Source organism: Ruditapes philippinarum, unplaced genomic scaffold, assembly GCF_026571515.1.
Source record: "Ruditapes philippinarum isolate M1 unplaced genomic scaffold, ASM2657151v2 ctg5539_1_1_1_1, whole genome shotgun sequence".
Lineage (NCBI taxonomy): Eukaryota > Metazoa > Mollusca > Bivalvia > Venerida > Veneridae > Ruditapes > Ruditapes philippinarum.
This window is the reverse complement of record NW_026864389.1, coordinates 148,770-175,075: the sequence shown is the minus strand read 5'-3', so window position 1 is coordinate 175,075 and position 26,306 is coordinate 148,770. Positions and strand designations below refer to the sequence as shown.

Below are 26,306 nucleotides of genomic sequence, written 5' to 3'. Positions count from 1 at the left end.
TTCAGTGGGAACCAGTACCCTTCCATGTATCACCGATATTTCAGTGGGAACCAGTACCTCTCCATATATCACCGATATTTCAGTGGCAACCAGTACCTCTCCATGTATCACCCATATTTCAGTTGGAACCAATACCTCAGCATGTATCACAGATATTTCAGTGGCAACCAATACCTCTGCGTGTATCACTGATATTTCAGTGGGAAGCAGTACCTCTGCGTGTATTACCGATATTTCAGTGGGAACCAGTACCTCAGCATGTATCACTGATATTTCTGTGGGAACCGGTACCTCTGCATGTATCACCGATATCTCGGTGGGAACCAGTACCTCTCCATGTATCACTGATATTTCAGTGAGAACCAGTACCTCTGCATGTATCACTGATATTTCAGTGGGAACCAGTACCTCTGCATGTATCACCAATATTTCTGTGGGAACCAATACCTCTTCGTGTATCACCGATATTTCAGTGGGAACCAGTACCTCTGCATGTATCACCGATATTTCAGTGGGAACCAGTACCTCTCCATGTATTACCAATATTTCAGTGGGAACCAATACCAATGCATGTATCACTGATATCTCAGCGGGAATCAGTTTCTCTGGATGTATAACTAATATCTCAGTGGGAACCAATACCTCTGCATGTATCACTGATATCTCAGTAGGAACCAGTACCTCTGCATGTATCACCAATATTTCAGTAGGACAAATACCTCTGCTTGTATCACCAATATTTCAGTGAGAACCAATACCTCTGCATGTATCATCTCTGAATGTATCACTGATATTTCAGTGGGAACCATGGAAACCATGTACTTCTACAAGCCAGAGGATAATCAACATCATCTAACAACAATAACCCAAGACATTCTTAATGATCATCAGATCTTGAACACAAATATCTCAAACCAAGGACTGAGCCATAATTATAAAACAATAAATATACAACTATTCCATTCAATTTAATACTTTATTTTATTATTTTCCAGTCTTATGTAAAAAAGGCCATATCTAATTGTCTCAAATCTTCAAATTGTTTCAAGTTCATATTTATCTATTTAAAGTTGTATACCTCCAGATTGGCCAAAATAGTTCCAGAAAATCTACCTTGAAAAATATGTACTTAGATTTTTTTTTTAAAAAAAGTAAAAATATTGAAAATTCAAGATGTAATTTACATGTTATATGCAATTAATGACAGATTATCAGAATTTATTACCATATTTCTACAGCATGTCTAACACAGTAAGCAGTATTTTGCATATTCTTACCTATTTTGTTAATTTTTTCTAGATATATTGTGGTGTTGGCAATGGGTAAATTAATTTATTCACTTGATATTTTACTTTTTAATACATTGAAACAGTTCATGAAAATCTGGAGGCATGCTGTTTTCAATCTATTTAAAACAAAGCATATCTAAACTGATTGATGATAAATAGAAACCTACAACATAGTTAAACACAAGTAAAAGTACATGTATAGGGCACATTACTTCATAAATGCCTACATCAATCATAATTTGGTCATATATCTTCATAGATGTCAATAAAACATAGGCATATAATTTAATAGATCTACAAATCATAATTTGGTCATATACCTTTATAGATGTCAATAAAACATAGGCATATAATTTTAATAGATCTACAAATCATAACTTGGTAATACATGTATAATTTTATTCAGATTGAAACAGTTGATTACCATACCGTACTTGTTCATTATTTGTTAAAAAAACCCTAACAATTCATTTATTTCGATAAATCTATAAAAGTCCTTGAATATAATAGTAGATTCTATATCATTTACTAAAGTAGGAATTTATTTAAAAAAAAGAAAAAAAAAAGAAGAAATTGAATGTATTACATTCTTGCTCTTGTTTCTAAAGGAATACACATTAAAATAATGGTAAATTCTGTATCTTTTTATAAACAAAATGGCATTTATGTATCTCTTAAACATTAGCTACAGCTGATTTAATTTAAAAAAAAGACGATTTTAAGCAATGAAAAAACAAAACAAAACAATACAAAAACAATTTACAACTTGTTGCTTAAAGTACTTAAAGTTTGACACATAAAACAACATGATAAGGTATGAATAGAACCGATATGCCCTAGACTAGGGCCCCTAGTACAAAGTTCTGCACAAGCGTGCTTTCTATATTGTATATTTTTTATATACAAATGAAGCATCAAGATCAATGAATATTGTATTATCAGTCTGAATCAGCTTTCCTGTACCAGAATCGTGCACGATTATCATCACTGCATGTGACAAATGCAGGCCCTGTCGGTGAATGATTTATACAGCGAACAATCCCATTATGGCCTGAAATATAAAAACATGTTTGACATAATTAAAGAGCTCCCTCCATTTTCTAAAGCTTCTATCAATAATTTGATAGGTACATATGTCTATTTGTAGCAGTCACTAAACACAGACCTATTATTTTGCAAGTTTTGATGGGACAAGAATTTTCAATGATACTGAAAGACTCTTAACAGTTAAAAAGACATAAGAAGCAATGAACAAAAGTAACATTGAATACATGCATATATACACTTGATGACAAAATATAAAATTTCAGTAGACACAATGATCACATACCAAGAGAAAGAAGTCTTTGACGTTCAGCATTTCTCGAGTCCCAGCAACACAGACTTGTTGTCTTCTCATCCGGGAACAACACTGAAACAGACAAGGTTAATTCACAAAAGTGATAAATATTTATTTCAGATTTTCATTGAAAGAAAGCATTCTAGTGTTACTGGGGACATGGACTCACTTGTTCATATTTCATTCAACATCATCAGTGTATTCTGTCCTTAACATTACTTAATTGAAAATATGGTAAATATGTGTATTCAGATGAAAAACACTCTTAGACTGTTTGCTAGATGATAATGTATCCCCACTTTTACCCCCATTTAACTTGGCAATATACAGATCAGTATTTTTCTTCTGTTTTGTTTTTTTGTTTTTGTTCATATGTTGGTGGTGAACCCACTTAACAGATTCAAGAAACCAGAAATTAACAATTTTCTCTGCAAGTGATAAAACACCAATCCCACATGATTTTTTGACTAGGGGTGGGAGACAAATGACCGTTAAACTCATTATCTTGGAGAAATTTCAAACAGATTTAAGTCCATCTCTGTAAATATATAGGGAGAGGTTAAAACCATTTGTGTGATTCAGCAAAACATAAAAAGTACTTTGTTTGATTGGGTTTTATGTCACACTGACACAGTATAGGTCATATGGCGACGTTCCAGCTTTACTGGTGAAGGAAAACCTCAGGTGCCCTTCCGTGCATTATTTCAGGCACCTGAGTAGAACCAACATTCCTTAAGCTAGCTAGATAGCTTCCTCAAATGAATAAATCCCAAGTCGGGATTCGAACCAACAGCGGTGAGGGGCAAGTGGTTTGAAGCCAACGACTTAACCACTCAGCCACGGACGCCACTCAAAAAGTACTCAACTCACCATAATCTTCTGTATGATTGAAACAAGCTTTAGTTCTGTGCTCCTGTTTTCCCATAGTTCCTGCTCCAGTATACACTATCAGACATCTGTTAGTAGACAACTCCCATAACTTCACTAATGAATCTTTCCCACTTGATAAAATATACTACAAGGCAAGAGAACTTATTTTATAAAGCAAACTGTACATTCAAGCTGGCTACAAAAACCTGACTTTTAACTAAAACATTTTTACAACCTGCCAAGTAATTTTCTTAATTTGATGAGTCAACATTTTTCTAATTAAATTTGCCAGTTTTAGCCATTTACCATTTTATTAATTTTTATAATTTGGCTAAAAAAAATAACTTTGGCTACTGGATGTCTTAGCCCATGTTAATATACTATTCTGATATAAATTTGTATGTAATCATTAAATCATAAAAATTTGTCTAAAAGAAATTTTCAACCAGGGTAAGCCCTGAAAAAATGCTTTAATCTGTAGATGAATAAAGCTGACATATCTTACACCAAACCATAATATTTATCTAATCAGATTTTTTCTCCATCTTTTGGTAAATAAGTCTTATTGTGAATTATAAATATTACCCGATATGTTAATATATTTAGACCATCAAATGAGTCGCAAATTCATAATCAATAACAGATATATTACTTTGTAGAACATCATCTGTTCATATTCTTTCATTATGTTGTACATTAAATATGTTTTAAACATAACCATGTCCGCTACCTTACATGAATTTACAAAGGAGAACAAATGGAATTATCAAACATGTAACAAAAACAGAATTGCAACTGTACAAAAGAGTTATATACATGGAAATTTTTTTTTAAAAATGCAATTATGTTTACAAAGAAAAGCTATTGAAACCTTAGTCCAAGGAAAAATTCTTCAAAATGAGAGTAAAGGAAAGGTTAGAAAAGTGTTTATACCTTGGAATTTCTTGTAAACTGTACTGAACACACTTCCTCTCCATCGTGAGCATTCTTGAATGTATTTATACACAAACCAGACACAGCGTCCCAAATCTTGATGTGTCCATCTTTAGCACATGTTGTATACAAGTTAGCATTAGGACTGTATTTAGCCTGTATAAATGTATGAAATGAAACATATAAAAAACAAGCAAATTCGTTGAATTTATATCCCCCGCCGAGTACTGGTTATTATTAACACAACAACTGAAGACATAAGGCTATGCAACAGACCAGAACCATTTGATCAACTTTGGCAGGGGACCACCCTAGGATCATTCCTGTAAAGTTTGGTTGCTGTGCAGTCATTTGTTTCTGAGGAGATGTTGTTTAAAGAAATTGCTGACGACGCATGACGACGGACGGTGGGGGATCACAATAGCTCACCTAGATGTAAAAACATCTTAATCTCCAGACTTCATTATTCGTAATTTAGTGATGTTGATCATTATTCCTGTAAAGTTGGTTGATTCTAACTCAAGCACTCAAGGATCAAATAACAACATAATGAAACAGTTTTTACTAAGTCAAGGGAAATAACTCTACAAATACTGGATAAATCCACAAGCGAAACCCCAGGAACAAACTAAATATGCTGAGCAACTTTCCAATAAGGTTAAATGACTCTATGTCAAATCCTTTTTGAGTTACATGCGACACATGTTGAAAATTGCAAACATTTTCTAAGTCAAGGGCAATAACTCTAAAAATACTAAATAAATCCAGACGAAAATACCCAGGTGCACAACTACACATACTGATCAACATTCCTGTAAAGTTTCATGACTCTAGGTCAAACACTTTTTGAGTTACATGCGACACAAGTTGAAAATTACAAAATTTTACTAAGTCAAGGGCAATAACTCTAAAAATGCTAAAAATATCCAGATGAAAATACCCAGGTACACAACTACACATACTGATCAACATTCCTGTAAAGTTTCATGACTCTAGGTCAAATACTTTTTGAGTTACATGCGACACAAGTTGAAAATTACAAAATTTTACTAAGTCAAGGGCAATAACTCTAAAAATACTAAAAATATCCAGAAGAAAATACCCAGGTGCACAACTTCACATGCTGATGAACATTCCCATAAAGTTTCGTTGAATTCCAGCCATTAGTTGCAGAGAACTACTCCGGAAACGAAATTCGGACGTTTTACTAAGTCAAGGGCAATAACTCTAAAAATACTAAAAATATCCAGACGAAAATACCCAGGTGCACAACTTCACATGCTGATCAACATTCCCATAAAGTTTCGTTGAATTCCAGCCATTAGTTGCAGAGAACTACTCCGGAAACGAAATTCGGACGGACGGACGGACGGACGGACGGAAGGACGGACGGACAACGCCAAAACTATATCCCCCTCCCGATTCCATCGGCGGGGGATAATAAAATCATTTCTACTTAACAGCACCATAGAATATTATTAAGTGAGTGAGTGAGTGAGTGACGACTTTTATTTAATGAGGCTTACACATTTGGTTTCACAATCTTCCACATGATCTTCTCCTTGCTTTAAAGTGGAAAGCACATGTACTTGTAATAAAATATCTGTTTTGAGGTTTTTGTGTTATTTAATTAAACCATGGTTGTGTTTTTATGGGGCTTTATAGTAATCACTGTCACATTAGGCAAACATCAGTTTTATTTCTATATTTTGTGCTGGTAGAGTTGTTTACACTGGATTTATTTTAAGACAACAAAGACGGTTCAGCACTTTACATGACCTGATACTCATATTAATCACTATCAAGTCTGTTGCCTGGTACAGTGGAACCTGTCTAATTCAAACTTGTTCGGACCAGAAGAAAAGTTTGAATTAGAAAGGTTTCCGGATAAGACTGCTTTTTTACATGTTTGTTCATGTTATTGGCAGAAAAGTTTGAGGAAAGAAAACAGGAATGCATTTGAAATTGCAATATAAATGTTTTATTTTTGCAACATCATATTGTTCATTTTAATGCAGTGAATACAAAAATAAATAAATGAAAATAAATAAATAAGCAAAAATGTTATGTCCTCAAGGGTAAGTTAACCTATGATGTTAAACAGGAGGTTGAGACATGATTAAATATTTGTATCAGCATTGTCAATTGTTGCTTACTCTTATCCTATTCAGCGATTATCCTAATTCACTGACAGTTTCCGTTAATTCCCGTTATTTCATCACTGTCATTAAATTCATTACAAAAGATAAAAAGATATTTCTATTGTATTTTATCAAAATATTTATTGAAGGTGACGAAAAACAATCAATTAAGCAATTATAGTAGATATCAAGGCAAGCTAAGTGTAATTTTCACACCTTCGCAGATCATACGTTTCACCCATTATAATCAGGCGAAATAACACATCAGTTTGGTGTACGTTTACCCCTGCAAGATGTGCGATTGTTATTTTGAATGTAGGTGTAATAATTGGCAAAATCTGTTCGGATCCGAAAGGTTAATTTTAAAGTAAAATAAGAATAAAACTTGAAAAAATCGTCCAGAATTCGGAGTAGACAGGTTCCGGATCCGAAAGTTTTTTTACTATTGAAAATAGAACGAATAAAATCGGGACCGGACACTTCATTCGGATAAGAAAGGATTCCAGACTAGAAGGGTTCCGATTAGCAAGGCTCCACTGTAATAACAAAATACTGGTGTCATATTAGTAAACATGGTCATGATCAGAGTACAGCTTGGGCACGTTATTCCCGGGTATAGCAGCAAATACCTGCTAGAAGATCAATAAGCCAAGGAAGGTAAATAGTATACTTTACAATATTTGAATTAAGTGTAGTTCACTGTCAGTAACTCAATCTTGCTTTTCTTAAAAATTTAGCATAAATTGAAGAATTTTTAAAGTCCTGTCAAAGTTCCTGCTTTGCTCAATATATTTTAACTCTGTTTAGATCAAATTTTGACTTACTCATACTGAAGATGTGTCAAGAGGAATTTTCAATGGTTGGCTACATTTAAGTGAGAAATTGTTATACTGGATGAGTCTAGTTCACATATGATTGTTTTATAAATGCTGGTAATCCTGGGTAATTAACAAGATGTTGAAATTGCTCTATTTAGTATAAAACCTAATTAATTTCAATGATTAGTCATCTAAATTAGGATTTAATTTAGACAATAGTGCACATTTTATCAATGTAAATGTTATTTGTCTGATTTATGCCTCCATATAACATATGCATACATTTATGTTTATTCAAGTTCACAAGACTTGCTACTTTCATTTTCATTCTATGGTAACATTAACCCTTTTCCAGGTGTGATTGATATTATTTCTGGCATGTTCAAATGTGTTTTAAAATTCATAATCACCATGAGTGCTTCATATGAACATGTTTATGCTGATAATATCCTTATAATGTATTGATCAGTGATTTATTATTTATTAAATGCCCATTATGCCTCAGAAATGCTATCATTTTTATTTCTTATTTTTTTTTTATTTTTGATATCTTGTTACAATTTCTTAAAATACTTTGTTTTGCCATATACATAAACTATCTTTTGATTCTTTTGCCCTATTGGCAATCAATGGGAAATAGTATTTTGTATGGAAGTCAAAATACTACTTTGTTTACATTTTGCTACCTTGATGAAACATTACTGCATGTTTAGCACTATTTTCTTCAGTTGTTAAACTTGTTGTTGGTATGCACTGGATCCATTATCTAAACATTTCTAAACAAATGTTTGACATTTCTAAAGAATTAAAATTATGGATTTCTGAGGCATAATGTGCCTTTAAATTGCAGTGTGCCTGTTATTATTTAAAACTAGCTCTACAACATTAGATGATCAATCAGGTATAAACATGTTCAAATGGCGACATCACGGCAGCAGCTTCTTATAAGTCAAATTTTGTTAATCTCGATTCTCGAAGTGAAATGCCTTGAGATTCGAGATATCTCAATTCAACAGTACTTGTATACTGAGAGTCCACCAAACTATTATACTGAGGGTCGACTGTACTTGTATACCGAGGGTCGACTGTACTTGTATACTGAGGGTCAAATGTACTGGTATACCAAGGGTTGGCTGTAATTATATACCATGAATCAACTGTACTTGTATACTGAGGGTCGACTGTACTTGTATACTGAGAGTCCACCAAACTATTATACTGAGGGTCGACTGTACTTGTATACTGAGGGTCGACTGTACTTGTATACTGAGGGTCAAATGTACTGGTATACCAAGGGTTGGCTGTAATTATATACCATGAATCAACTGTACTTGTATACTGAGAGTCGACTGTACTTGTATACTGATGGTCAACTGAACTTGTATACTGAGGGTCAACAGTACTTGTATACTGAGAGTCGTCTGTACTGGTATACAGGGGGTCAACTGTACTTGTATACTGAGAGTCGACTGTACTTGTATACTGAGGGTCAACAGTACTTTTATACTGAGAGTCGTCTGTACTGTTATACTGATGGTCAACTGAACTTGTATACTGAGGATCAACAGTACTTGTATACTGAGAGTCGTCTGTACTGGTATACAGGGGGTCAACTGTACTTGTATACTGAGAGTCGACTGTACTTGTATACTGAGGGTCAACTGTACTTGTATACTGAGAGTCGTCTGTACTGGTATACAGGGGGTCGACTGTACTTGTATACTGAGAGTCGACTGTACTTGTATACTGAGGGTCAACTGTACTTGTATACTGAGAGTCGTCTGTACTGGTATACAGGGGGTCAACTGTACTTGTATACTGAGGGTCGACTGTACTTGTATACTGAGGGTCAAATGTACTGGTATACCAAGGGTTGGCTGTAATTATATACCATGAATCAACTGTACTTGTATACTGAGGGTCGACTGTACTTGTATACTGAGGGTCGACTATACTTGTATACTGAGGGTCAACAGTACTTGTATACTGAGAGTCGACTGTACTGGTATACAGGGGGTCGACTGTACTTGTATACTGAGGGTCAACAGTACTTGTATACTGAGAGGCGACTGTACTGGTATACAAGGGGTCGACTGTACTTGTATACTGAGGGTCAACTGTACTTGTATACTGAGAGTCGTCTGTACTGGTATACAGGGGGTCGACTGTACTTGTAAAATGAGGGTCAACTGTACTTGTATACTGAGAGGCGACTGTACTGGTATACTGAGAGTTGACTGTACTGCTATACTGAGAGTCGACTGTACTGCTATACTGAGGGTCAACTGTACTTGTATACTGAGAGTCGTCTGTACTGGTATATTGAGAGTCGACTGTACTGCTATACTGAGGGTCGACTACACTTGTATACTGAGGTCAACAGTAATTGTATACAGAGAGTTGACTGTACTGTTATACTGGGGGTCAACTGTACTTGTAAACTGAGGGTCGACTGTACTTGTATACTGAGAGTCGTCTATGCTGGTATACTGGGGGTCGACTGTACTTGTATACTGAGAGTAGACTGTACTTGTATACTGAGAGTAGACTGTACTTGTATACTGAGGGTCAACTGTACTTGTATACTGAGAGTAGACTGTACTTGTATACTGAGAGTAGACTGTACTTGTATACTGAGGGTCAAATGTACTTGTATACTGAGGGTTGACTGCACTTGTATACTGAGGGTCAACTGTACTTGTATACTGAGGGTAGACTGTACTATTATACTGAAGGTCGACTGTACTTGTATACTGAGGTTCTACTGTACTTGTAAACCATGAGTCGACTGTACTTGTATACTGAGGGTCGACTGTACTGGTACACTGAGGGTCAACTGTACTTGTATACTGAGAGTCGACTGTACTGGTACACCAAGGGTTGACTGTACTTGTATACCATGAGTCAACTGTACTTGTATACTGAGAGTCGACTGTAATTGTATACTGAGAGTGGACTGTATTTGCTATACACAGGGTCGACTTTACTGCTATACCGACGGTCACTTACAGATGTAACAGCAGCTGTATGCTGGTCATTGGGATTTCTTCCAACAAAACATTGAAATGTGTTCACATCGTAAAGCCGTACTGAAACATAACAGAAATACACATCACTAATGATCAATAACTCTGGTAAGTTGCTATTTACCCTTTACATCAAAACTTACAATTTCTAGAAAAATCATTGAAAATGTCGACTTTTTTCTAGTAAAAAAACAACAACAAGCGTTATATAATTCTACATCATTTTGTTACTTCATACCAGGCAAAAAAAGAACTTAAAGAATACAACAGATGACATTATGTCAGATATGCAGTTTAAAATTTAAATGCAAGAATGTATTTCTATAAAACAATTAATTGTTTACAAGCAATTGTGCTTACTTCAAGTAGACTCAAATCTTACAATGATCTTGACAACACTAAGAAGTAAAACAGTTTGGATTAAGCTTTTGTATTATCCACAACTTGATGGCCTCTTGTTTATTGTTGTAAATGCATTAATTTTACTTGATCACAATGAACGTATCTCTTACAGGGAGCTACATATATTAGCACAAATCGAAAAGTTGACATACTGTAAGTGTTACTAGAAATACAAATGTAGTCATAATCTAAGAAAGGAGCTAGTCTATTTAAATTCATTTATTGTGATAGGGCATCATTGGCCGAGTGGTTCAGGGTGATGACTTTAAACCACTTATATAACAGAGCTGCAGGTTCAAATCTTGTTAGAGACTTTGGATTCTTTCAAATGAAGAAAGCTATCCAGTAAGCTTACGGAACAGTGGTGGTTCTACTCAAGTGCCCAAAACACACCTGGAATAATGTACCACAGGGCTACATGGAGGTCTTCCATAAAAGCTGTAAAGCTGGAAAGTGGTCACATGACCTTTAAAGTAATGGTGTGGATTAAAACCTAACCAAAATAAAACAAATACAGTAAAAGTTGTTGGGAGAAGACAAAATGTTAATTAACTTACATGTAGGATGATTGGTACCAACCAGGATAAAATCCCCTCCAGGATGAAATGATAACGTCCTTACTTCTGCTGCTTCCTTAAATAAATATAAAATGATATCAGTAAAAACAACACTTTCCTTAATTTCATATTGATGATACTTTCTACTTCATTGATGTATATTTAATTATAACTTTGTCAAATCATCCTCATTCATTTTTCAAGAAGATAATTATGCATACAGAACCATAATCTTATTTACCACAACTTACCGTATATCTTAATACATGAAATTAATGTTGAAATCACAATGGCAATACCAATTTAGGATGTCACACTTAGGCATTTAATTTCATAGGTCCACATTCATAAACGTCACATCAAAAAATATTTAACTCATTCAAAATGATCATTTTGAAGCTGGAAAGCCAAATGGTGTAAAACCTGACCAGAGTTTTTCCCCAGTGAATGACTATGTCCTCTGACTTACTGGATCTACATGTATGTAGGGTACAAGGATAAAAAACCCAACTCATACCACCACAGTATTTGACTGGAAATAATAGTCTTAATACAAAACAACTCAATTGCTACTTGAAACCCCTTTTTACAAAATATCCAAATACAAAATTGTGCATTCTAAAACAAATATCTTAGCTTTGACACAAAATGATTGACACATTTTAAAACTTGATAATTACAAATATCATAGCCTTTATATAAAATGATACATTCTTAAACTTGATATATTTATAAAGCTTACAGATTGCTGAAGGCTTGTATTAACCCTTTACCTCATATATACGCGAAACAACGCAATTTTGACCCCCCCCTTTTTTTTTAGGCCTCAAATAGTGAAAAAATGTCCTATTTGGGCCCCAAACACATGTTTTTGTTCGAGAAATGTTGCTAAAAAAATTGAGCACTTTTTGGTGCCGCCCCCCATCCAAAAGATACATCAGGGTTTGCCAGAAGGGGGATGTGCCCCCTTCTGTTTGGGGGTTTTGAAGGGGGGGTGGAGTCCCCCTCATCGCCAAGAAAATTTTGGACTTGTGAGAGGCTAAAAATGACCCCAGGTCGATCATAATGTAAAGTGAAACCAACGCTGAAAAGCCTTTGACTCTATCTCAATCCCTTGAGAAGTTGCAGCACTTTGAAATAAATTTTGATGGAAAAAATTGAGGCAAAATAGTGATTTTTGGCAATTTTGAGATGTCCCCTCGTTGCCATGGTAACAGAAAATTTAAGACTGAGCATGTCGTTACAAAGGCAATGGTCCAGTCAACATTTGTGCAAAGTTTGATTAGTATTGAAGCATTTTTCATAGTTTCATAGCAGTTTGAACTTGTAACAGAAGGCTTTTCAGTGAAAACGGCCATTTTTCACAATATGCTCATGGGGGAAAGGGTTAATAGTTGATATAATATGATATCTAATTATCAATAAACAGCTCATTTAAATGGCTTGATATCAAAAGGTATCCAATTACAGCATATTAAAGGAACTCCAATGAGGTTGATAAGCCTAAAACCATGAAATTTTAATTTTTCACATACCTAAAGCAGAAATATATACAAAAGATAACTAAGAAATATACATGTACCTAGAAATACACTGAAAATTGTATGTTTGTGTTATTATGAGTCCGATTTGAGTGAAAAGCGTTTAAACGCTTTTCAATTTAAGGTCATTTTTGACAATTAAAACAATTATTCTGGAAAAAAACCAACCGAGCTAATGATCTGAAATTTTGCAGATAAATTGTTGGTATAGACCTACATCAGATGGAGTAATAATCTCAAAAAAATATTTTCAGTCATGTCAAAAAACCTCAGTGGAGTCCCTTTAAGGGTTTGGTGCTAAACAGCTGTAACTCAAATTGCACACTGGTAATGAAGGAGTTACATCCATTTCGCACTGATCCATCAATATGATATCCTGAATTTATCTTCACCAATCATAATCTTCACTATTCATACTGGAAACAGATTTTGTGATTGTGAGGAATAAAGTAAATCTCTAACCTGTATACTTTTATATGCCTTTTTCACTGATGGTTTTGAATATTCAAAGAATCTGACACTAAAATCTTTGCTGCCGGACGCCAGAATTTGATGGTGTGGATGAAAGTCAAGACAAGTAATTTCCTGAAATATAGAAGTACAGTTGTGCTTTATGATACATATTTAGCAAAAAATAAAGAGATAAAACGTCTGAGTACAAACTCAAAATGTCAGATTTTGAACTTTTTTTTTAATTTGAGAACTTGATAGCTTTCTTGCAAAGGATTTGTATAAGTAAACCCTTTTTGATATCAGGGCATGATAATTCTGTTCAAATGTCAAAAATGATTGAAAAGATTAATGCAAACAGATATTTTAGTTACAATTTGGTCAGACACAGGCCTTGTGTAAGCATATAATTAAAAATGTTTTCTACATACCCCATTGTGGTCCTCATCAATGCAAGTTTGTAATTTAACATGTTATCTACATACCCCATTGTGACCCCTATCTGTGCAAGTTTATAATTTAACATGTTATCTACATACCCCATTGTGACCCCTATCTGTGCAAGTTTATAATTTAACATGTTATCTACATACCCCATTGTGACCCCTATCTGTGCAAGTTTATAATTTAACATGTTATCTACATACCCCATTGTGGTCCTCATCAATGCAAGTTTATAATTTTAACATGTTATCTACATACCCGTTGTGGTCCTCATCAATGCAAGTTTATAATTTAACATGTTATCTACATACCCCATTGTGGTCCTCATCAATGCAAGTTTTATAATTTAACATGTTATCTACATACCCCATTGTGGTCCTCATCAATGCAAGTTTATAATTTAACATGTTATCTACATACCCCGTTGTGGTCCTCATCAATGCAAGTTTGTAATTTAACATGTTATCTACATACCCCATTGTGACCCCTATCTGTGCAAGTTTATAATTTAACATGTTATCTACATACCCCATTGTGACCCCTATCTGTGCAAGTTTATAATTTAACATGTTATCTACATACCCCATTGTGACCCCTATCTGTGCAAGTTTATAATTTAACATGTTATCTACATACTCCATTGTGACCCCTATCTGTGCAAGTTTATAATTTAACATGTTATCTACATACCCCGTTGTGGTCCTCATCAATGCAAGTTTATAATTTAACATGTTATTTACATACCCCATTGTGGTCCTCATCAATGCAAGTTTATAATTTAACATGTTATTTACATACCCCATTGTGGTCGTATAATGTTCTGATGACTGGGTGATTTTCCATGGCTTGTTGGGGCGTCTCCAGTGCAATCACTTCAGGGGGCGTTGCACTCTTGGCCAACATTCTTTCCACATCTAGAATCTGACAAAAAATGAAACAGGGCTGTGAGTAAGACAACACTCTCGACTTTTCTCAGTGCTTGATAGTAAAACAAGAGCCTGGATAATGTAGAACTTTTTAAGTACAAAAAAGGGTCATGATTCTGTCAAAATTCAAGTTACAGTTATTGGCCTTGGACAATGGTCTCCTCTTATGCACTCAAATAAGTGTGTTGAAGTTAAACTCATTCACTTCAGTAGTTTCAGAGATACCAACTTGCATGCAAAGACTTCACCAAAGTGTGATGACGATGTCAAAAAATGCATGACTAGCTCTCTGTATTCTATGAATAGTTGAAAAATTGAACTGCTTTGACTCCTTCATTATAAGATTTTTTTTTTCATTGGGCTTTACGTCGCACCAACACAATATAGGTCATATGGCAACTTTCCAGCTTTACTAGGAGGAAGACCTCGGGTACCCCTGTGCCTTATTTCAAGCACCAACGGGCACCGGAATAATACCACTGACGCTACATAAGATAACTGGATAGCTTTCACACATGAAAGAATCAGTGTAAAGAATCAGTGATTCATTCTTAAGTATTAGCAGAAGTAATTTCAAGTATTTTTAAATGTAAATCGATGAGTTGATATTTTTTTATTTTATGCATGACCAAAAGTATTATTTTCATTTGAAATGAAATTTAACACCTAACATTACAGGAAAAGAAGGTCAATGTTTTACCTTTATTGATGTGTCTTCAGAGCCTGTAGCAATTAACTGACCTAGAAATATAAAATATAATCATTCTCTAACAATGACCCTTTATTATACCTACCTCATCATATCTTATCTATATATCCAACCGTAACAAAATCAATTATTTAAACAAGAAATATGTCCCCCTTTCTCGCCCTTGACTCATTATTGGTAAATTTGTTACAGAAACCTGCCATATATGTGTACATGGAAGTGTTCAGTTATGGAAAAATAAAAAAAAATGACCAATATACATGTATGATCTGAAACTGAATGAAAGCTATCATTAGTATAATTAGCAGAAACCATTCTGATATTTAATGCCCCTGTGATCTTGACCTTTGACATTGTGACCCCAAAATCAATAGGGGTCATCTACTAGTTATGACCAATCAGTATGTGAAATATGAAGGACTTTGTGACAAATAGTTTTTAAGAAAATCAGCCGAAACCATGTGGTCTACTGACGGACAGACCAACAGACAGACCGACCAACATCAGAAAACAATATTCGCCCTCTTCTTCAAAGGGGGCCATAAAAATGTCATTCAGTAAGGCATATGTATGTTATACAGATTGTTAATGGTCTGATATAATACATGTATTTCTTGCATACCAGACAGGATTATCTACTATTTACATTGCTGCTAGAAAAACCTGTCTAACAGGCATGCTTTAAATGAAGTCATTCCCATGTGCCTTTTTTGAATGAATTGCATTCTTAATTATAAGATGACATCATTTTAGCCTTTATGAATGAAGTTGAAAATACATGCGCTACTTTTTGAAAAGAGTACTAAATGAAAAGATTAGTTTTCGTTTTTTTTCTTTTTGAAATATGATTTAAATACAGTATGTTAATATAATAGAAAATTAAGCAAACAGCAGCCATCGTCACAGACTGGAATATCAAGCTCTAGACAGAGCCTTGTTACCTCTGTAAACAGATACCAGTGAGTTAGATATTCTGGTCTGTACTGGCAGCCGGTGTTAGATTCTTATAATCCATGTCATACATGCTGTCTTTATGGTTGAGGATGACCCCAATAAGCTTCTCTGTGCACTCAATAAAACCAGCAACCTTTGGTTAGCTAGCTGGACTGATCTGAACCAAAATTGGTGAAGGGCCAGCTGTTTGAAGACAATAGCCTAAATCACTCCTCCATGGATGTCCCTCACAGTATATACAAATAGATGTACAACATATCAATAAGAAATTACCACTGGGATGGAAGACTCCTACTCTGCAGGCACTCTTGTGTGCTGTAACATAACATGTCTCATACAAGGCTGCTTCTGGTGATATTGTCTGAACTGAAATATATACCACATACCTTCATATCAAATATATATATCACATATCTTCATATTAAATATATACCACATACCTTCATATCAAATATATACCACAAAAATCTTCATATCAAATATATACCACATAACCTTCATATCAAATATATACCACCTACCTTTATATCAAATATATACCACCTAACTTCATATCAAATATATACCACATAGCTTCATATCAAATATATTATTTTACCACATACCTTCATATCAAATATATAACACATACATTCATATCACTTATATACCACATATCTTCATATCAAATATATACCACATACCTTTATATCAAATATATACCACATACCTTCATACCAAATATATACCACATACCTTTGTATCAAATATATACCACATACCTTTATATCAAATATATACCACATATCTTCATATCAAATATATACCAAATATTTTTATATTAAATATATTCAACATACCTTCAAATTAAATATACATCAAGTTCATAATAAGTAAATACCATCTACCTTCTTATTTATTATATACCCCATAACTACAAATTAAATATATACCACATTTTAAATATGTACCACATTCCTTCAATAATTTCATTTATCATTATTGATATTTCAATCTGTTTAGTCTCTTCAATAAAGCCTCACTTATTATTTATAAGTTCAGATCTGTAAACTGTCTTATTCAGAACACATGAACACCTTTCACTCATTTTATTGAGAGCAGCCACACAAGGACTATAAATGAATTTCTGTCAAAAAAGAAATCAATTGGCCATATGTAAGTTAGATCTGAAGACTTCGATCTGATACCATCATTGCTCTATAAGAGAAGACAATATAATTTTACACTTAAATCACTTACCATCTGTCTCAAACTCCAAATCAATTCCTGCACCAGGAGTGATGTACTCACTCTTGAATGTCTTTTCCCCAGTCACCTCTGTAACAACAAGTATGAAACAAGCAATTATCATAGTATTGCAAGCAATCCATAAGTCCCCTACCGGTAAGAGCCCAAGCAACATTCTGAAGGGCCATTCACTTAGGTTCCTATTTTAAGTAAATTTGTTGAAAAAGTCCTTTAAAAGTGATCACAGGAAACAGTTTTTATGTACAGACAGACGGACTGAAGGACACTCTAAAGTTATTTTTTAAACATCCCTGTTATCAAAATATAACATTTTTAAAATCCTATCATGATTGTAGAAGTTGGAGTAAAAATTACCAATTTCTCAAAAAAAAGTCTAAGTTCAAAAGGGGCATAATTCTGGAAATAGTCTTGCTAGAGTATTGAACACTCACAAAATTTAATGTTGAGTGATAATAAGAAACATTTATATGAAGTTTGAAGTAGATACATTCAGAAAAAGAAGTTATTAAAAAAAAAAACAATGTTTTTTTCATGAAAATTTAAAGTTCAAGGGAGGTAATTCTGAAAAAATTCTGTGCTAGAGTTGTAAACCTTGTCACATATGATGTGGTTGATGACAAGCAACTTATATTTAAAGTTTGAAGAAAATACCTTAAGAAATAAAGAACTTATAGTGAAAAAACTTAAAAACTAGAACCAGAAAATCTTGAAATTCAGTCTATTTGTTTGCCATAGCAACCAGAATTTTCAACATAGGAAGATAAGAAAAGGATGTGCATAATTTCCATACTGCCATCTACCCATATGTCAAGTTTCATAAACATATTTTCAGTACTTTTTGTGTTATCACTGGATCCAGGTTATGTGTAAAATTTGCCATATTTTCAGTCTATTTGTTGCCATAGCAACCAGAATTTTCAACATAGGAAGAAAAGAAAAATACGTGCATAATCTCCATACTGCCATCTATCCATATTACAAATTTCATAAAAATATTTTCAGTACTTTTTGCGTTATCGCGGGAACCAGGTTATGTGTAAAATTTGCCATATTTTCAGTCTATTTGTTGCCATAGCAACCAGAATTTTCAACAAAGGAAGAAAAGAAAAAGACGTGCATAATCTCCATACTGCCATCAATCCATATATCAAGTTTCATTAAAATATTATCAGTACTTTTTGCGTTATCGCGGGATCCAGTTTTGTGGACGGACGGACTGACGGACGGACAGACGGACGGACTGACGGAGGGTAAACCTAAAGTCCCCTCCGGTAAACCGGTAGGGGACTAAAAAGTTAGTAAGGGATATTTCTAAGTCTCTGCAAAATTGTTCATGAGTGAACATAAATCATGCAGGCTCTTTCTAATGGAAATAGGCTATTGTCATTCCTGCTAAATTTAGCAAGGGGGCTTTTGTCCTAGTGAGAAATATTTTCCTACTGGGCTATTTGTTTCATTCTTGGTTAGAGTTTAACTTGCACCTAAACTTCTAGAGTCAAATGAGGATCTTCATACATTTACTAGTGTAGGATGACCTCAGGTACATCAGTGTTAATATGATAGTTCAGAATTTTTCAATCACACTGTCTTCAATTTGCCGTATCATGTTAGGCTAGTGATATAAGCAAGTACATGTTGCAGGTCAGGCAGGAGATATAGGCAAAGCAATGTTGCAGGTCAGGTAGGTGATATAGGCAAAGCAATGTTGCAGGTCAGGTAGGTGATATAGGCATGTCAATGTTGTAGGTCAGGTAGGTGATATAGAAAAAGCAATGTTGAAGGTCAGTTAGGTGATATAGGCATGTCAATGTTGCAGGTCAGGTAGGTGATATAGAAAAAGTAATGTTGCAGGTCAGGTAGGTGATATAGAAAAAGCAATGTTTCAGGTCAGGCAGGTGATATAGGCAAGTCTATGTTGCAGGTCAGGCAGGTGATATAGGCAAAGCAATGTTGCAGGTCAAACTGGTAATACAGAAAAAGCAATGTTGCAGGTCAGACTGGGGATACAGGAAAAACAATGTTGCAGGTCAGACAGTAATCTGACTGGTGATATAGGCAAGTCAATGTTGCAGGTCAGACTGGTGATATAAGGCAAAGCAATGTTGCAGGTCAGGTAGGTGATATAAGCAAGTCAATGTTGCAGGTCAGGCTGGTGATTTAAGCAAGTCAATGTTGCAGGTCAGACTGGTGATATAAGGCAAAGCAATGTTGCAGGTCAGGCTGGTGATATAGGCAAAGCAATGTTGCAGGTCAGACTGGTGATATAGGCAAATCAATGTTGCAGGTCAGACTGGTGATATAAAGCAAGTTAATGTTGCAGGTCAGGCTGGTGATATAGGCAAGTCAATGTTGCAGGTCAGACTGGTGATATAGGCAAGTCAATGTTGCAGGTCAGGCTGGTGATTAACAAGTCAATGTTGCAGGTCAAGGTGGTGATATAAGGCAAGTCAATGTTGCAGGTCAGGCTGGTGATTAACAAGTCAATGTTACAGGTCAGGGTGGTGATATATGGCAAGTCAATGTTGCAGGTCAGGCTGGTGATTAACAAGTCAATGTTGCAGGTCAGGGTGGTGATATAAGGCAAGTCAATGTTGCAGGTCAGGCTGGTGATTAACAAGTCAATGTTGCAGGTCAGGGTGGTGATATGAGGCAAGTCAATGTTGCAGGTCAGGCTGGTGATTAACAAGTCAATGTTGCAGGTCAAGGTGGTGATATAAGGCAAAGCAATGTTGCAGGTCAGGCTGGTGATTAACAAGTCAATGTTACAGGTCAGGGTGGTGATATAAGGCAAAGCAATGTTGCAGGTCAGGCTGGTGATTAACAAGTCAATGTTGCAGGTCAGGGTGGTGATATAAGGCAAGTCAATGTTGCAGGTCAGGCTGGTGATTAACAAGTCAATGTTACAGGTCAGGGTGGTGATATAAGGCAAGTCAATGTTGCAGGTCAGGCAAAGCAATTCAAAGCAATGTTGCGGGTCAGGCTGGTGATTAACAAGTCAATATACCACCAGCATTCACCAAGCTCATAAGTTAGACTAATTACCTTCTTCTGCTTTGAGTCCAAGTTTTAAAACTTTGAGCAGTCTATCTGATGGTGGGCATGCTGGGTGAGCCTTTACCATGGAAGCAAGGTTGACTGCTAACTGCTGGTGTCCATCATAGAACAACTGGCTGAAACATTAAGAAAAATTCAATTTAGATTTTACTCACTTGTTAATGGATTTCTGTCAGATATATACCGGTAAATCAGGTTTACACAAGTGTTTGAATAATGCTGATTTTAACATGTTCAAGGGAGGAACTGGTAAGGGAGAGAATGGTCTGACTATCCTTCTGAACAAAGATAATGTCAAAGGGAACTAGACACTTCACCTATCAAGACACTTCACTCTCAGAACACTTCACCCCCAAAAATCAGTAAGACACAGAAACCACTTATCCAATTTTTCTTATTAACCCTTTCCCCCATGAGCATATTGTGAAAAATGGCCGTTTTCACTGAAAAGCCTCCTGTTACAAGTTCAAACTGCTATGAAACTATGAAAAATGCTTCAATACTAATCAAACTTGGCACAAATGTTGACTGGACCATTGCCTTTGTAACGACATGCTCAGTCTTAAATTTCCTGTTACCATGGCAACGAGGGGACATCTCAAAATTGCCAAAAATCACTATTTTGCCTCGATTTTTCCATCAAAATTTATTTAAAAAAGTGCTGCAACTTCTCAAGGGAATTGAGATAGAGTCAAAAGGCTTTTCGAGCTTTGGTTAAACGTTACATTATGGTCGACCTGGGGTCATTTTTTAGCCTTCTCACAAGTCCAAAATTTTCTTGGCGATGAGGGGGGACTCCGCCCCCCCTTCAAACCCCCCTAACAGAAAGGGGGCACATCCCCCTTCTGGCAACCCCCTGGGATGTATCTTTTGGATGGGGGCGGCGCCGAAAAAGTGCTCAATTTTTTTAGCAACATTTCTCAAACGAAAACTTATGTTTAGGGCCCAAATAGGACATTTTTTCACTATTTGAGGCCCCAAAAAGGGGGGGGGGGTCGAAAGTGCGTTGTTTCGCGTATATATGTGGTTAAGGGTTAAGTAAATAATTCAACAACAAATAAAGCTTTTATATGTTTACTTTAATTATTTTAGTAACTTTTTATTATTTTTTTCCAGATAACAAATAAAGCTAAATAAGATTTATTGATTGTATTACCCATTGTAATACAAAGCACTTTCATCTATTATTGTGTTTACTGCATGTCACCTTGTTTATTCAACATGTTGATTGGTTGATGATTCAACAGTTATCTCATAATTGATTAGTTTATTGTATTATAAATGTTATTTGTGAATAATAAATGTATAAATGAATAAATAATTAAATGAATGAACGAATCACATAAGAATAAGTTATGTTTCTATTATAACATCAAGTTCTTTTAACTAACAGGGTTGCATTTAATACTAAGGTCATCCATAATGTCATAAAACAATAAATTAAAAAAAGTAGCACAATTTATGGAAATTAAGGAAATAGCCCTAATTTTTCATCAAATGAATTAACCTGATTATTAAAAAAATTATTAAAATTATCATACAATTGGCTTAATCACTTTCACTTTCATTTAAAATTTATACAAGATAAATATATTTTGAATCTAAGATAACTATTTTGAGTAAACCGTGACTTTGGTGAGACATTTTCTGATTGAGTGTTTTTTTTATAGATTATTGACATGTCAATTCTTGACTACTAGTCATTCCAACCTTTATTGTCTAGCTGGCAAATTTAAACAAGGGGCTTTTTTAGGGCAAAAACAACAATTCAACAATTTATCCATTACTTTAGTCAATAACATGATTATTTTTTGTTGAACAAAAAATAATAAAAAAATGGGGGGGGGGAGTGTCTCGGTCAGATTTCTTAACATCAGATGGATTAACTGTTTGAAGATTGAAGTGTTTGCAAAAAATGGTCTAGTACGGTGAACTGTCTGAGGGGTTAACTATCTGTGAATCATTTCAAACAATTAGCTGTCAACTTTTTCAATGTCTAGATATTTGCTTTAGTGATGGTATCTCTGAATTACTTCATCCCTTCATTCATCCATCTTCCCTTAATGTGAAACCCCTCGCTGTGATGACTAGCTGTGACATAGCTGTGTTTACACGTCAAAAATCACCAGAAAGTTAAAAAGATAGTTTAATAGAAGTTTATTCCTTAAAAGTTTATTAACTAAACCAGAGACTTTTATAGCGAGCTCGAAGAGCTGGTCTAAAGGGCCTGCTCACAAAGCCAGCTTTACCATAACGCGAGTACCTGCTAGATAGTGATGGTTTTGAAAACTTTCGTCCAAAGTACTGAATTGACACATCGCACTTTTGAATTACAAGATAACGATAAAAACCGAGGTGTTCTGATTGAAAATGTAAGTGTAGACTAGTGTCCCGCACACTTATATGGGAACCATAATTGGACAGGGAACCAGAATAAAGGGAAGCAGTCTATAAAATTCCCAATGACAATTTTAAAACGGAAAATGTAAAATAAAAATGAACAATTATTTTATACTATTTCAAGGTAAAAGTAAATCGAGCACGCCTTGAGGCTTTGCCTTTTTCATATTGTCAGAGTGAGAAATATGTGCAGCCTGACCGGGACTCGAACCCGGGACCTTCGAATACCGTACCGCGGCTCTACCGACTGAGCTATCCGGCCGCTTACACATCTTCTCCCCTATATAGTGAACAGTTCTGAACAGTGACATACTTCCCCATATTGAAATTCGTCCTTGAATTTCACTGAGTTACAGAGCAATGTGAATTAAACTCTGAGCTGCTACACATCTTCTCCCCTATAAAGTGAACAGTTCTGAACCGTGACAATATTTACAGATCTGTGACTAAACACTCTATTTCCTAAGAGATTTTAAATATATTACGACAGTAAGAGGGCCGAGTTGACGTGGGCCGAGTTGGTATAAGGCCGAGTTGACCCTTTATCCACGCACATGCCCGTCTTATTTGTTAAACATTGCAGATACTGCACCTTATCATAAGCCTGTACAGCAGATCTCTCTGTTTCACTTCCATACGATATTTTAATCTTTGCAGCGGTTTAATTCAATTTTCCGCAAAAAATATATTATTTTGCCGGTAAGAAGATTTTATATGTACGCCGCTTTACTGTCAACAAGCGTCTCTTGACATTGACTTCCTGTTTTAATTAGACGTGTACATCAACAAGATGGATCTCCAAAAATACCTCCCAGAAAGCATTAAGAAACTACCAGTACATATGGTTTGTATTCTATTCTTACTCTTTCCAGGCAGATACAGGTAGAGAGGTTCCCCACACATCATTTAGCCCCCATAACCCCATGTGTGATATTGATATCTCTGTAAAAGGTGTTGAGAAGCTCTTAAAAAACCTTAACCCCCATAAGGCTGCAGGACCTGACCAAATTAGACCCATAGTGCTGAAAAATACCAGTAAAGAACTAGCCCCTATAGTGTCCAAACTTTTCCAAAAATCACTGCAGTCCAGCACTCTACCAGACATCTGGAAAATGGCGAATGTGGCCCCTGTCTTTAAAAAAGGTAGCAAGTCAGACCCAGCAAACTATCGCCCTATCTCTCTTACCTGTATCTTGTGTAAAACCCTGGAACACATTGTCTCCTCCAGCATAACAAAGCACTTTACTAGATCAAACTTGTTCTATGAATTGCAGCATGGTTTCCGAGAAAAAAAGGTCATGTCAATCCCAACTATTAATGCTTATAGATGATATCCTACAGTCAGTAAATCAGAGAAGCCAAGTAGACTTAATCCTTCTTGACTTCTCTAAGGCCTTTGATATGGTCAACCATGAAAAACTCCTGTATAAGCTGCATTTCTACGGTATAAGGGGTCAAACTCTTAAATGGATCAAAGGTTTTCTTGATAACAGGTCACAGTCCGTGGTGGTAAATGGCTCCACATCCAGCTCCATACCAGTCTCCTCCGGTGTTCCCCAGGGCTCGGTCCTCGGACCTCTCTTATTTCTTATATACATCAATGACCTTCCTGAATATGTCCAATCCTCTAAAGTCCGCCTATTTGCTGATGACACGGCCATCTATCTATCTCTGACTGTCGCTTCTCATTCTAGCTTACTGCAACACGACTTACACCAACTTGAACAATGGGAGACAAAATGGGACATGCAATTTAATCCATCAAAATGCACAGTTATCCAAATCACAAAACGAAAAACAGTCATTCCAACACAATACCTTCTACATAACACCACATTAGAAACAGTCTCATCTGCAAAATACCTTGGTATTACAATATCAAATGATCTAACATGGAACAAACACATAAACAACATCACAACAAAGGCAAATCAAAACACTTGGTTTTCTACGCCGAAATATCAAGGTTCACTCAGAAAGGTTAAAGTCAACTGCATACAAGACACTTGTTAGGCCCAGCTCGAGTATAAGCTCCACGGTCTGGTCCCCCTACACAGGAACTCTCATTGACCAGATAGAGTCTGTCCAGAGAAGGGCTGCTAGGTGGGTCAAACATGACTTTGGCCGTTTGTCGAGTGTCACTGACATGTTGACTTCCCTTCAATGGAGGCGCCTTGACCTTCGGCGTATTGACCAACGCCTGGTCATGTTTCACAACATCTTGCATGACCAGGTGGCTATCCCTTTCCCAAATAATATCGTCCCTCTTACAAGATCATCAAGAACATCCCATCCCCATGCATTCCAACAAGTCCAAACTAAAACTGACTACTATAAATATTCATTTTTCCCAAGAACAATAGTCCACTGGAATGCTTTACCACCTGATATCATGAACTTGTCTGGCCCCGAGTTCAGTCTGGCTGTTAGCCGGATTGAACATACGTCTCCCTAAAATACCTTCTCTATTTTTAACCTGTTTTTAACAATTTACTCATTTCCATTACTTTTATATTCTTTTATTTCAGTTCTTTTACTAACATTCTTGTCAGTTGACGCGCGTCAAGTCTAGGTCCCCAGCAGGGGTTTGACTATATGGGAGATAGATAGATAGATTTCCACGCTGCAATTATTCTTTTCCACATTCATTTTGTAAAAGCAACACATAACGTTCACTAAACCTACCACATTTCGGATGACACATATTTGGCTATGCCTGTTTCTCTTTAGAACTTTATTTGAAAATATGTCTGACATTTGATTTTTTGTTGATGATATAATGCAATGTGTGTCTAATCATCTGTTGGCAGATAATTTTGTTATGAATTACTGCTTTCCTAGTAAAAAGAACATTAAATGTGTGGAAACAGAAACTGGACCACTGCATGATAGACTCACAAACTGGGGTCTCACATATGTTTATACGTTTGAACAGGTTAACCTGGTTTTTAGGTAAAAATGGTTAGAAAATTCAATGACCAGTAACTGAAGTTAGAAAAGGGCGGAAAAGTTTTAAATTGATTCTAAATATTACCTTAGTTTTTTTTATGACAAGATATGACAATTGTTTGTATTTTAGTTGTTTATGACAAACTATTTTTCCCATAGATCTGATAGAAAGCGGTACTACCCCAGGGGAAAATAGTTACTCCATATTTGGATATGTATTGTAATCATTTTGAGTACAACAAAATATGAACAAAAT

General features: G+C 35.4%; 2 protein-coding genes across 2 annotated transcripts in view; one reads left to right on the top strand and one right to left on the bottom strand.

The window, feature by feature from the left end:
* Positions 1–962: 962 nt before the first annotated feature.
* On the bottom strand, positions 963–23,853 carry LOC132725437 (cleavage stimulation factor subunit 1-like). Its single transcript, XM_060710574.1, has 13 exons — positions 23,694–23,853; positions 20,690–20,817; positions 17,639–17,716; positions 16,673–16,765; positions 15,437–15,477; positions 14,609–14,731; positions 13,379–13,501; positions 11,376–11,451; positions 10,400–10,479; positions 4,432–4,587; positions 3,499–3,643; positions 2,620–2,700; positions 963–2,340 (listed from the first exon to the last, which is right to left on the bottom strand). The coding sequence occupies exons 1-13, from the start codon at positions 23,735–23,737 to the stop codon at positions 2,228–2,230; spliced, it is 1,281 nt and encodes a 426-aa protein (XP_060566557.1). The 5' UTR covers positions 23,738–23,853; the 3' UTR covers positions 963–2,227.
* LOC132725438 (signal peptidase complex subunit 1-like) overlaps positions 23,789–26,306 on the top strand; it is an 18,970-nt gene continuing 16,452 nt past the window's right edge. The window contains exon 1 of the mRNA XM_060710575.1: positions 23,789–23,945. Within this exon, the coding sequence (XP_060566558.1) occupies positions 23,892–23,945 (54 nt within the window). The 5' untranslated portion in view covers positions 23,789–23,891. The remainder of the gene's footprint in view (positions 23,946–26,306) is intronic.

Bases quoted from the DNA above. Each gene is read 5' to 3' on its own strand.
- LOC132725437 (XM_060710574.1), bottom strand. From the start codon at position 23,737: ATGGAAGTGAAACAGAGAGATCTGCTGTACAGGCTTATGATAAG. The intron at 15,478-16,672 runs GTAATTTCTTAT...TTATATTTCTAG, and splicing joins AGGAGTCTTCCATCCCAGTG to GTCAGTTAATTGCTACAGGC. The intron at 2,701-3,498 runs GTGAGTTGAGTA...TGTCTGTTTCAG, and splicing joins CAATCATACAGAAGATTATG to TGTTGTTCCCGGATGAGAAG.